Below are 13,644 nucleotides of genomic sequence, written 5' to 3'. Positions count from 1 at the left end.
CTATCTTGGTCATTTTATGTCTATCTATCAGTCTGTCTGTTTGTCTGTCAGTCTGTCTATCTATCTGTCTCTCTGTCTGTCTGTTTGTCTGTCTATCTGTGTGTTTGTCAATCTGTCTAAATATAAAAAGTTTGCGGTATCGTGAGCTTCTCCAGCCCGAGTACCTTATTTTTCTTTCAGTCTTCCTCTCACCAGACGATTTCACAAACCTTTAGGGGAGGGTCCGTCGCAGTGAAGGGGGGGGGGGTTGAAGGCTCTATCTGACCCCTTCTGTAAAAATAAATAAATAAAAATACAAGCAAATAATCTTAAGGTGAATTAAAACCGTCTTGAGATTTTTTAACCATAATAAGAATAAAAAAAAAATAAGTCGTTGGATTGAAGGGGTTAAGTATTTCCGACTCCAAGAATTTTCTACCCCTGACTCTCTTACGTCTACTCCCATATCTACACTTTCCTACACAGTCACCTTCATTTTGTTTTCTGAGTCACTAATACCCCTCATAACTACACTTTGTTTTTTGAGTCACTAATACCCCTCATAACTACACTTTGTTTTCTGAGTAATACCCCTCATAACTGCACTTTCTGAGTCACTAATACCCCTCATAACTACACTTTGTTTTCTGAGTAATACCCCTCATAACTGCACTTTCTGAGTCACTAATACCCCTCATAACTACACTTTGTTTTCTGAGTCACTAATACCCCTCATAACTACACTTTGTTTTCTGAGTCACTAATACCCCTCATAACTGCACTTTCTGAGTCACTAATACCCCTCATAACTACACTTTCTGAGTCACTAATACCCCTCATAACTACACTTTGTTTTCTGAGTCACTAATACCCCTCATAACTGCACTTTCTGAGTCACTAATACCCCTCATAACTACACTTTCTGAGTCACTAATACCCCTCATAACTACACTTTCTGAGTCACTAATACCCCTCATAACTACACTTTCTGAGTCACTAATACCCCTCATAACTACACTTCCTGAGTCACTAATACCCCTCATAACTACACTTTCTGAGTCACTAATACCCCTCATAACTACACTTTCTGAGTCACTAATACCCCTCATAACTACACTTCCTGAGTCACTAATACCCCTCATAACTACACTTTCTGAGTCACTAATACCCCTCATAACTACACTTTGTTTTCTGAGTCACTAATACCCCTCATAACTACACTTTCTGAGTCACTAATACCCCTCATAACTACACTTTGTTTTCTGAGTCACTAATACCCCTCGTAACTGCTCGTGTTTTCTGAGTCACCAATACCTCTCATAACTACACTTTCTGAATCACTAATACCCCTCATAACTACACTTTGTTTTCTGAGTCACTAATACCCCTCATAACTACACTGTTTTCTGAGTCACCAATACCCCTCATAACTACACTTTCTCACACAGTCACCTTCATTTGCATTCTGACTCACTGGTGCCCCATAAAACTCATCAATTGTCGAATATATACAATTTTGTGGGAGGACTCAAGTGATTTCGTGTGATGGCAAACCTTCTCAGTCCAAGCCACTCCCAGTGCCACCATTTCTTATACGTACCTTTGCTTTAATTTCTGAGTACTTAAAGCTGAGCTAACTATAATAATAATAATAATAATAATAATGATAATAATAATAATAATAATAATGAACACATTATTATTATTATTATTAATATTATTATTATTATTATTATTATTATTATATCCGAATGAGCAAACTTTTTTTTTGTCATGTGTGTTAAAGGCATCTCATTTTTAAGAAGGAAACTTAAAGGAAATTTTACCCTGGATAGGATCGAAGTGCGAGTGAGAAAAGAGAAGGAAAATAGAAAATAGAAGAAGAGTTGAGCAGAGAGAAAAAGAAAAGAGAGGGAAAAGAAGATGAGAGAAGAGAAAGAAAAAAATAATTAAGAGACAGAGAAAAAGAAAGAAGACATAATAGAGGAGAAAGAGAAAGCCAGAAAGAGAAAGAAAAAGAAGAAAACGAAGGAAGAAAAAAAAGCGAAAGAGCTCATAAAGAAAGAAAGGAAGGAAGAAGAAGAAGAAGAGAAAAATAAGACTAAGAAGAAGGCTAAGAAGAAGGAAAATAAAATTGTGAATATAAAACAGAATCGACCCAACGTTAGAGATGGCGAACGAGGACTTGGTGGAGGTGAAAACTGAAGCACCCACACTTCTGTGCAACGACACCCAGTTTGACCACAAGAGACAGGTTTACGGGGTGGCCTTCCCGGTACGAGCCCGGTTGTACTGTACTGGTGTAGGGGGGGGAGGGTACTAGGTGTGATTTTGAGTGATTGTGGGAGTAAGGTTGGGATGATGATGATGGTGATGATGGCCTTCCCGGTACGAACCCGGTAGTACAGTACTGGTGTTGGGGGGAAGGGAGGACAGGTTAAGGATGTGTAGTGGGCGACTGGACTGGTTGTAGGAGGAAGGTTGGGATGATGATGATGATGATGATGACGATGATGTACTGTGTTAATTGCATCTGTAATCAAGGAGGTACTAAGAGAGAGAGAGAGAGAGAGAGAGAGAGAGAGAGAGAGAGAGAGAGAGAGAGAGAAAATGTATCCTCTCATCTCAGTGTATCTCGTTATCATTATCCCCCCCATCTCTCTCTCTCTCTCTCTCTCTCTCTCTCTCTCTCTCCGTCTGTCTGTCTGTCTGTCTGTCTCTCTCTCTCTCTCTCTCTCTCTCTTTCTGTCACTGTCTGTCTACCTGTCTAAGTATCTACCTCGTTTCTACTCTGTTGTTTTCTACATAATAATTTCATATCTACCCATACCACGCATATAACATACTTCTCCTTTCATCTTCTTCTCTCCACTTAATTTTTTTTATTTATTTCTTCTTTTCTTTGCCCCCGTTATCGTCTTCCATCTTAGCATTAGTTATTATATCTTTCAGCTTCTTTTGATAGAGGAGACGTCTTTCTGATGTAGGCCAGATTACGTAGAAAGGACGGTGAAGTCTGTGGAAGCATTGTATATATGTCTCTCTCTCTCTCTCTCTCTCTCTCAGATATGTATGCACGTATGTAGATAAAATGCTACCTACAGTATTTCTTCGCGATCTCCCTCGTCTTCTATCAACTCCCTCACGTCTCCAAGATAAATGTCCACTCACCCCCTTCTGTGTATCCAATAACTGCAGTGATAGCAAATATACTGCTCTCTCTCTCTCTCTCTCTCTCTCTCTCTCTCTCTCTCTCTCTCTCTCTCTCTCTCTCTCTCTCTCAGGTAGACTTCGTTATACTGAATGATGTGTTATGGCCAGCGTTCTTTATTTGTTTGTGTGTTATTTATCTTTGTAATGCGGTGACACTCGTATTGCTTGGGAAAAGAAAGATACCCACGTATTCCCTACGCTTTGCTTTAGGTGAGAAAAAGGTGTGTGTGTGTGTGTGTGTGTGTGTGTGTGTGTGTGTGTGTGTGTGTGTGTGTGTGTGTGTGTGTGTGTGTGTGTGAGAGAGAGAGAGAGAGAGAGAGAATTAGTGGGCGAGGCCTTCTAATCGATGTAATTAACCTGCTGGTAATTGGAGCCAGATTTAGTGTTTTACCCGCCTTCGGGAAATTTCTCTCTCTCTCTCTCTCTCTCTCTCTCTCTCTCGCTGAAACATACACTGAAATTGAAGGAAAACTACATAACAGGTATTAAAAAAGCAAAAAAGAAAAAGACCTGACCTTGCCTCCTTGCTTTGTGTACAGATTCCCTCTTTATTTTTCTCAGTAATTTTCCGAGTGTAATGATTCTGGCAAGTCTGGAAATGTGCAAATGAAAATGACAAATATCCTGCATCATCACCGCGCCTCGGCCATGACTGTTAGCGAGTGTGAGTTGCGCTTGTCATACACGTACACGGCAATTTTGTATGTCTTAATTATTCCCTTTCCAATGTCCCTACAGCTGCTTTGTGTTTATTATCGGTCTGTGGAACAATGTGAGGGTGTATGTGAGTGAGGTGGAGGGGGGTGAGGGAGGGGGAAACCTAGGATGAGATGGAGGGGTGGTGTAGAGAAATATAAAAGAGAACGGGTGTAAGTTGGGAAGAGGGCAGAGAAATGGCAGGGCGACGTGGAGGCGATTTGTTTGTGGCCACCATTCGAGCTTAAGGCGTCTGGCTATAGATAGATAAAAACGATATACAGTGGTTTTTGCAGGATGAGAGAGTCTGTTTCCCATGGGCGAGGATTTTTTGCAAGTTGGTGAAATTGAAATGCTATTGTACAAAAGAAAGATGAAGAGGGATTTTCGTGGAATGAATGATAATATGCTCTGCCCACTTCACTAATATCTGAGGAGAGAAGGTCGCTTATAAATTAAATAGTCACTCCTACAAATAAAGAAGTGTCAACTACCGGATTTTAATTTTTATCTTTATAGCAGTTGTCTGTTAATGGTGCTATGAGGATGTACAGTTGTATTATGCGGACAGAAGTGAAATATAGTGTACCTTCCATTATTTCTATTTCCCAGACCCTTGTAGTTGGGGTCTACATAGGAATACCTCTGTTACTGACCTATTTACTGATGGACTGAACTGAAATTAGCCGTATGTAGCCAACGAGATTCTCCAGAGCAGTTATATGGGCTTTCTCCGGACCCCACTAGATGATCCCCTGGAGGCATGTTTGTTTACCGTCAGATTGGATACCTGTTTAGGGCTTTCTTAGGGGTGGGGTCCATTTTGAGTCAACAGCTTTGTGAAATGAGAGTTCCTGTAGGGTTATTAGTTTTGGTTTTACTCGTGTGTGTGTGTGTGTGTGTGTGTGTGTGTGTGTGTGTGTATAATAAATATGTGGCTGAGCTTTTTCCCCTGGTTTCTATTAGGATTGCTAATTCTTGAGATAAAATGCTGTTGCTCAGTGTTCTAGTTCTATTGCTTTGTCAGCCATCTCGGGACGTTGGAGAGGCAGTAATGTTGTTCCCTTTGTGTTGTGTAAGTAAATAAGGCAGTTGCATTAAACAGAGAGACAAAGTAATGCCGTGAGTAAGACGAATAGTGGGAGGGAGGGGGATGAGGAAATTGATGTGGTGGAAGGGTGGATGAAGAGGGAGAGTGATATGATGGAAGGGAGGAAGAAGGGAGAGATTGATATGGTGGGAGGAAGGGAGAAGGGGGAGATTGATATGGTGGGAGGGATAGGGGGATGGGGAGAGCGATACGATGAAAGTGAGGGAGAAGGGAAAGAGGAATATGGTGGGAGGGAGTAGGTGTGGAGAGAGGGGTATGATAGAAATGATGAGGGAGGGTAGCGGGGTAAAGTAGCATCTATATGACAGTGGCGTGGATCATCTGAGGTTATATCCTGGTGAAATGACGGAACAAAACATAACAAATTAATCACTGCCGTAGTGTAGGTGGTTGCGCCCATCATCCATTCACCTGATGTAGTGCTACCTACTTCTTCCTTCACTTTTATCATTCTGTATCTTTGTCTGCCCTCCCCCCATCTCTTCTTCTCCCATTCCTTTCAGTTCAGGGCATGTTGACAAAGCATGGTAACGATGCCATGCCCGGGCAGTGAATAGGTAAACGATCAGTGTTGACGTCTAGAGCTTCACTTCCCAATTACGTCATCATCACTCCTCAAAAGCATGCTGCCGTGTATAAACCAGCACTGAGACTTGCCCTTTTTGTGTGCACAGGATGTATTGTTGATAGTTCTCCCATTTTCATACTTTCTTTTTGTTGCCTGGATCAAACTTAATTCTGTCCTTAAGTGGAAAAAAAGGATCAGGATGATGTGATGATGACTGATGATGATTGGTGAATGGTGATGATGTGTTTTAAGTAATATATTTCCCGGCTGCTGTTGTTGATGATGATGATGATGAAGCTCAATATATTTCTGTCCAGATTGTGGTTGTGTTTGCTGTGAGGGCGAGTGTTGTGAGCCGTTGGGGTGAAACACCTTTGTGTCAGAAGCCATGCGACTCACTCTTATTACCTGCATCCACCATTTTCGTATTCGCCTCTCTCTCTCTCTCTCTCTCTCTCTCTCTCTCTCTCTCTCTCTCTCTCTCTCTCCCCATCATTTTTATCATCGTCCACTGTTGTCTCGGATTTTAATTGGGCGTTTTTGCTTATTCAGCATTTTTTTTGCTTATTTTTATTTTATACGGATTTTTGAGTTGTTTTTCCTCTCTTGGCGAGGTCCGGTCGACATTGTGTTCATTTTTACATCTCAAAATTTTATCTCGGGTTCAGATTTTTTTTTTTTTGTTCTTTTCTTTTTCTTTTTTTGCTTTTATTTAGGTGGGTGTCTTTCTAGTAAATTTTGTTGTGTATTCTAAATTGTTTTTGCTCTCTCTCTCTCTTTCTCTCTCTCTCTCTCTCTCTCTCTCTCTCTCTCTCTCTCTCACACACACACACACACACACACACACACACACCACCTAATCCATTTTTCTTTCTCTCTCCATACAGGTTCTAATCGCGTTCACGGTGACCGCTAGCGTAATAAGCTGCGTAGTGGCTCTCAGCGCAGGGTGGCTGAAGCGGCCTGTCTCCCCAACCATACGGCTCTCTCTCTCCCTGGCTGCGGCAAACACGTTCTTCTCCCTGGCCTTCACGCTTAGTAGGTGGCACTGTGTTGGTTTCCAGTGTGTGTGTGTGTGTGTGTGTGTGTGTGTGTGTGTGTGTGTGTGTGAGAGAGAGAGAGAGAGAGGGTGTGTGTGTGTGTGTGTGTGTGTGTGTGAGAGAGAGAGAGAGAGGGTGTGTGTGTGTGTGTGTGTGTGTGTGTGTGAGAGAGAGAGAGAGAGAGAGAGAGAGAGATTGTGTGTGTGTGTGTGTGTGTGTGTGTGTGTGTGTGTGTGTGTGTGTGTGTGTGTGTGTGTGTGTGTTATTTAATCTCTGACTGGGGGTACAGTAGGCACGGCAGTCCATTCCCTAAGACCCATCAGTTCTTCCACGTGGCCCGCACCAACATGTCACCACTTAGTCCCTTAATACCGACACTCTCTCTCTCTCTCTCTCTCTCTCTCTCTCTCTCTCTCTTAAAAAAAAAAAAAAAAAAAAACTTTTGTAATTCTTTTTGTATTTTCTCATTTTCTCGACTGCTGATTTCTGTCTGTCTGTTTGTCTGTCTGTCTATCTGTCTGTCTGTCTCAAAAAAAAAAAAAAAAAAAAAAAGCCACCAACTTTTGTATTTCTTTTTGTATTTTCTCATTTTCTCGACTGCTGATTTCTGTGTGTCTGTCTGTCTGTCTGTCTCTGTCTGTCTGTCTGTCTGTCTCTCTCTCTCTCTCTCTCTCTCTCTCTCTCTCTCTCTCTCTCTCTCTCTCGTATGATGGTATTAATGTGGGTTTTTTACGACATAGTTGGATCATGTGGAAATTAAAGTATATTGTACCCAATTTAAATAATCAAACTTCTCTGCCACAGCCTGGGATTGAACTTAAGTCCCTTCAGGCAGCAGACCACTTCCTTAACCACTTGACCACCACTTTGCGCAGACCAGCCTCATGATTGCTAGAATTTGTCACATGCTAAGTAGTGACATGGTGTTTGGTGCGTGGGAAGGCTCCAGGGTCACAGGGAACAGGCTATTGTGTGTGTGGCCAGAATCGGACATATAAGTACAATGGTGCGGTGGTTTGCCTGAATGAAATGCTTGTTGCAGGTATGGTATCTCAGCTGATCCAGGTCGTCCGTGGTTAGCATGAACTTTAACCCCTTGAATGGGTGATGAGTTGTGTCTCTTTATTTTGTGGTTACCTCCAGACGATTTTATTCATATTGTGGGAGACCTTTGAAGTGAAGGGGTTGTTCCGTGTCTGTCTGGTCGAGCAAACCCGTCAACCACAGATAAGCAAGTACTTCTGTATGGCCGTGCCACATGTACAGAACTGTACATTCACCGTGCAGGGATCTGACACTCCCATGTGAGAGGCAGCACCTTAGAAGGGTTGTACCAGGCGTCCTTCCCCACGGTGAGATGCAGGGGAATATGAGGAGGTTTGCTGCAGCTGCTCCACCCAGGGTGCACGGCGTTACCACGTGTAGGCTCCATGTCAGCGCCAGTGGTGAAGGGGAAAATAAAAATTATAATCACTCCAGTACGAAAAAAAAAAAAAAATCGGAATAAAATAATGGAGACAGTATTAACAAAATAAGCAATACGTCGTCATGTTGAAGGAGTTAATATATAAGTGGCTATATAGTCTACCCTGTACATCTCACACTCATCATCTGAATGGTTTGTGTGCATGATTGACCACCCTATGATCACTTGATTTTCGTATTGTCAAGCTGTAGGATATAGGAACTAAGCGTTTCCTTCAGTATTTAACCTAGGATTTGTATACAGTACAGTAGTATATTGCATAATCCCTCTCTTTTTCCAGTCCTGAAGCTTTACCAGAGAAAGCTTTCTGTTTCTTTAATATTCAACTCAGACCCCCTCCTCTGTTTTACCTATTCCTAATGTTTAATAATCAGGAACAAGGCCTGCATTCTCGTCGGTTAAGGAAGATCCCTAACACCTCTTCTAAAGCGGCTTATTTTGCTTATTATACCTTGCTATCGTATTTGGTGTTGCTTAAATCATTCTAATATCGCCATACTCTGCATAAGTAAGGTACAAAATTATATTAACCAGCCGGATCCTAAAATAAATCGCTGAGGAAGAGGTGGGTGTCTCCTTAAATGACGAAAAAAGGGTCAAAGCCTTTCCAATTCGTTTAAACTCCTTTCCTTTTTCTATTCCTAAACTTGGGTAATCAGAGAACAAGCCTCCATTTCAGTCCTGTCAAACCCTCATCCCCATAAGGTCTGTGTAGTCTATGAAACAGCCCGCCTCGCCTCCCACAGGTCTAGTCGTCAATCACTACCTGGCCATCGTGCAGTGTCTCCAGGTGCCTAACTGTCTCAAGCTGGTCATAGAGATCGTACGACTAGCCAGCATCCTCCTTCAGGTGTTCCATCTCCTAGTCCTCGCCCTCAATCACTACGTTGGGATACTGAGGCCTCTTCACTACGCCACGCTCGTCACCCCGTCCAAGCTGAAAGTGCTGTTGACGATTTTGTGGTTGGCCCCGTGTAAGTTAGAGAGAGAGAGAGGGAGAGAGGAAGGGAGGAGACTTCCCATATATACATAAACATCTATCCATACGTAGATACAAACATACATACACATCCATCCATACATATATTTTTGCAAGGCCGTTTTCAAGTTGCACAGAGAGAGAGAGAGAGAGAGAGAGAGAGAGAGAGAGAGAGAGAGAGGGAGAGAGAGTTGCTAAAATCACGAACAGTTTTGCAAGACTGTTTTCCAAGTTACCCAGTCTCTTGCAGTATTCTCGTCAAGTTCCCTAGCCTCGAGGTTCTCAGTCAGTGTTTACGTGCTTCCTTTGACTTTCATGTTTAAATTTTAGTGGCTAGGGTATTTTTTTTTTTCAACATTCAGCCTTTGGTTCTTTATTTTCGCATGACAGAAACGTACAGATAGATAGCTACTACATTTAAGAAGTAGATAGGTTGGTAGGTAGGTAGGTAGATGGGTAGACGTAATGCAGGTAGATAGATACGTAGATAGACAGCCGGACCGACAGAAAGATATAACACAGATTGACATTAATGTACAGAAAGACAGACATAATTTGTGTGTGTGTGAAACCATGAGTCAATCAGACGTGGATGAGTGATTGGTGTAGCAGTGATCCCTCGTTAACCATAGGGCTATATAATTAATCACATCCATCATTAGGGGCAAGGTGATTACGGGTGAGGGTTGTTAGGTTACCAATGAAATCCCTTGTGGTTCGCTCTTGGTTTTGTCTCCGTTGTGAGGACAGTTCATGTGAAGTGGAAGTATTTGATTGGCTCTGTTTGTGTGTGTGTGTGTGTGTGTGTGTGTGTGTGTGTGAGAGAGAGAGAGAGAAGGGGGGGAATAAATATGAACCAACAGGGTACTGAGCCATATATTTCTGGAGAGGGACGCCTTCTTGTGGGGGCACTGATATAACCCGTAGGCTCAGCTGCCTGGTTATACATACATCCTTCAACTTCCTCTCTATCCCCCAAAAGAAAGATGGTGGACTGATTGAGTAGGGTCACATCAGCCTGCAGTCCACCGGGTTCACGTTCAGATGAACTAGGGTTGCATCTTCTACTGCCCCAGATCCTACTACTACTACTACTATTACCTTTACTACTACTACTACTACACCATTAACCACTTTGAATATCCTTTGTGTCATGGTTTCGAAGACGGTCAGGATATAGGAAGATCAAGAGGCGCATACCCTAACACCGAGCCACCGTGAATCCCTTTTCTTGACCGCAGTACAGTTATATTCAGCTAAGAAGACACCCCCTCGTAGTGAAGGGGCCAGAAACAGTGTCCGAGAAAAAAAGTCCCGTATCACCTCTTCCTTAGCGATTTATTTTTGGATATGGCTGGTTATTATCCTTTTGTACAATGTTTATGTAGAATATGGCGATGCCAGAAGGATTTATGTAACACAGAATATGACGGTAAGGTGTAATAAGCAAAATAAATCGCGTAGGGAAATGTTAGGGAGCTTCCTTATCCGACGAGTCTTAATAAATTCTTCACGTTTTTACGTCTTAATTAATTCTTAACGCCTTTTTTTGGTGAATTGCTTAACCCTTTCTCTCCTTCTCCAACTTTCTTCCCCTCTGTATTTCCTCCCCCTCCCTTCCATTCTTCGCACCTCATCCCTACCTCACATTGACTCCACCCTTCGTACCCCCCGTACCCCTATTCCCTCCTTTCTTCCCCTCTCTTGTTCTCTTCTTCTCTCCCCTCCTCCTCCTCGTCTTCTCTTCCTCCCCTCTCCCATCACATTTCCTTTCCCCCCCGATCGGTCTCCCTTCCTCTGGTCCTCTACCCCTCCCTTCTACCTCCCTTTCTACCTCCCCTCTCCTCGCCTCCCCCTCTATCCCTCGGCCCTTCTCCCTTTCTCTTCCTCTCCCCCCGCCTCCCCTCTCCCTGTATCTCGTCCTCCTCCGCCTCTTTTTCTCCCACCTCCCCTTCCTCCTTTCCTCCCCCTAGTCGCGCCTCCCTCCAGTCCTCCCCCCCAGTCACCCCTTCCTCCTCTCCTTCCCCCAGTCACCCTTCCCTCCCTCTCCCCCTCTTCCAATATCCTATGAATCCAGGGACATATTTGTGCAGTTGCCATGCGGTCACACACACACACACACACACACACACACACACACACACACACACACACACACACACACACACACACACACACACACACACACACACACACACACACACACACACACACACACACACACACACACAGATATATATGTGTGTGTGTGTGTGTGTGTGTGTGTGGGTTAGTATCAAGGCAGTGCCACTTCAAAGGAGTGACATAACAAAGGAGTGACAAATCAGAAATGATTTTCAAAGGCGTGACACGAATATGCAGTTTGTAACCTAACCTAACCTAACCTTTGAAAATTTTAACTTTTCTAGTGTCACTCCTTTGATACATTTGATTTGTCACTCATTTAAACTATTTTTTCGCCACTTTATAAGTGGCCCTTGTGCGGTGTGGTGCGGAGAGGATCTGTCCCTTCTCCCCTTTGGGGCTAAGATGCGAATGAATGTGTTTGAATGGATGAGTAAATGGGGAGTGTGTCGTCCTGTCTCGGCTACCTCCCTTTCTGTGGAGGAAGCAGCCTAGGTATATAGATAGATAGATAGACTTTATAGTGTCACACTCTTGATACACTAGTTTTGTCACTCATTTTAAGTGTCACTCCTTTGAAATGCCACTCCTTTGAACAGTATCTATCTATAGATCTATATCTATCTATCTATCTCTTTCTATCTATATCTATCAGTCTCTATCTATCTATCTATCTATCTATCTATATATATATATATATATATATATATATATATATATATATATATACAAACCCTCAAATACCTACATTCTCACATACATACATGTTTACGTTTTCACATTTTGATGTATTGTGTACTTATTACCTACTTGTACATACACTCATACACATAGAGAGTCATAGTCTCTCTCTCTCTCTCTCTCTCTCTCTCTCTCTCTCTCTCTCTCTCTCTCACACACACACACACACACACACACACACACACACACACACACACACACACACACACACACACACACACACCTCAATCTCCTGTCGTTAATTGTACTATATTATTTACAGCCTCCTGTTATACCAATTAGACAGGTCCCCACATACGAGGCAGAGTACGGTATAATTATGTGGCTTGAAATGGCTCCTGATATGATGGTATGAGGACCCTGAGATACGCGTAGGTCTGAGTCACTGAGAGGCTGCAGGTGTTTGTGTGTGTGTGTGTTTTTTCTCCATGATTCAATATTCCCATGGTCGTATTCATAAATTTCTAGATTGTGTAGGCCTAGTCTCTGATCCTTACACCACAGAAGAGTTAATTAGGCATCTGTGTGCATCTCTGTCTATATCTTTCTCTATCTATGTCTGTCTGTATTCATCTGTCTATATTTATCTATCTGTCAGTCTGTTTACCCTTTTTCCTTTGTGCTGGAGAGGGACGCCTTCACGTGGTGGCGCCATTATGACCGGCGATGGAGCAGCATGGTTATACAAACATCGCTCACTCCCCCTCCCTATCCCCTCCCCAAAGGATAGTGGCCTACGGAGGAAAGGGAACTTAAGCTGCAGTCCACCGGGTACACACTCACAGGAGCTTAGGGTTGGAACTACTACTACTACTACTACTACTGTTACTACTGCTACTACCACTACTACTGCTACTATTTTAGATGTCATTTTCACCTCAAAGGATGGTAGTCGAAATGAGGAACGTTGTGTATCAGATAAGGCCAACTGCAAGACCGGATTTTCTTGAAGGAAGAGTGATGACTGGAATGTACCCCTTGCTCATGCTGGTGAAGGACGAGATGGGAGGAGTGTGTGTAGTGACAGCAGTGCATGTGAGTGTGTGGGTGTTGTGTTTGTGTTTATGTATGTACGGTATGAATAATAGGAAAGTTGGGTTACATAGACTGTGGTGGTGGTGGTGGTGGTAGTAGTTGTAGTAGTAGTAGTACTAGCAGTAGTAGTAGTAATAGTAATAGTGATGTAGTAGTGGTAATAGTAGTGGCAGAGATGCCACTACTTCTATTACTAATAGTAGTAACAGTAGTAGTGATGAAAGTGTAGTAGTAATGGTAGTAATTGCGGTTTGGTCGATACAATTCGGTAGTCGTAGTTGTAGTAGTAGTAGTATTTGTTGTTGTTATTGTTGCTGTAGTAGTAGTAACAGTAATAGTAGTAGTGGTAGCGATAAAGAAAAGCAGGTAGAAGTGGGTTTATATAAGGATATGGAAAATAGTATGTGACAAACCGTAGACTTTTTAAATAGTGTTTTGGTGGAAGGTAATTAATTAGACGGTATAAAAATGTGAGGCAACTTTTAAGGTGCTTAGGGGCGTAATTTGCTCCTTTGAAATTTTTAATGCTTTTTTTCCCCTCATGTCTCACGATAATTTTACGTTCCTTTACCGTCATTTCTTTCTTTTTTTCGTGTTGGTTCCTACTTTCTGTCTGTCTGTCTCTCTGTGTGACTGTCTGTCTGTCTGTCTGTCTCTCTCTCTCTCTCTCTC

At 42.6% G+C, this 13,644-nt stretch overlaps 1 protein-coding gene across 1 annotated transcript in view; it reads left to right on the top strand.

Annotated features, from left to right (window-relative positions):
* Window positions 1-2,149: 2,149 nt before the first annotated feature.
* Window positions 2,150-13,644, top strand: part of LOC145410148 (uncharacterized) — a 30,003-nt gene continuing 18,508 nt past the window's right edge. Inside the window, exons 1-3 of the mRNA XM_080280346.1 lie at window positions 2,150-2,254; window positions 6,455-6,605; window positions 8,840-9,067. Of these exons, the coding sequence (XP_080136472.1) occupies window positions 2,150-2,254; window positions 6,455-6,605; window positions 8,840-9,067 (484 nt within the window). The remainder of the gene's footprint in view (window positions 2,255-6,454; window positions 6,606-8,839; window positions 9,068-13,644) is intronic.

The sequence above is a fragment of the Coenobita brevimanus genome, chromosome 84 (genome assembly GCF_032717465.1).
Source record: "Coenobita brevimanus isolate Jiangsu-jjx chromosome 84, ASM3271746v2, whole genome shotgun sequence".
Lineage (NCBI taxonomy): Eukaryota > Metazoa > Arthropoda > Malacostraca > Decapoda > Coenobitidae > Coenobita > Coenobita brevimanus.
This window is presented reverse-complemented; position numbering and strand designations above follow the sequence as displayed.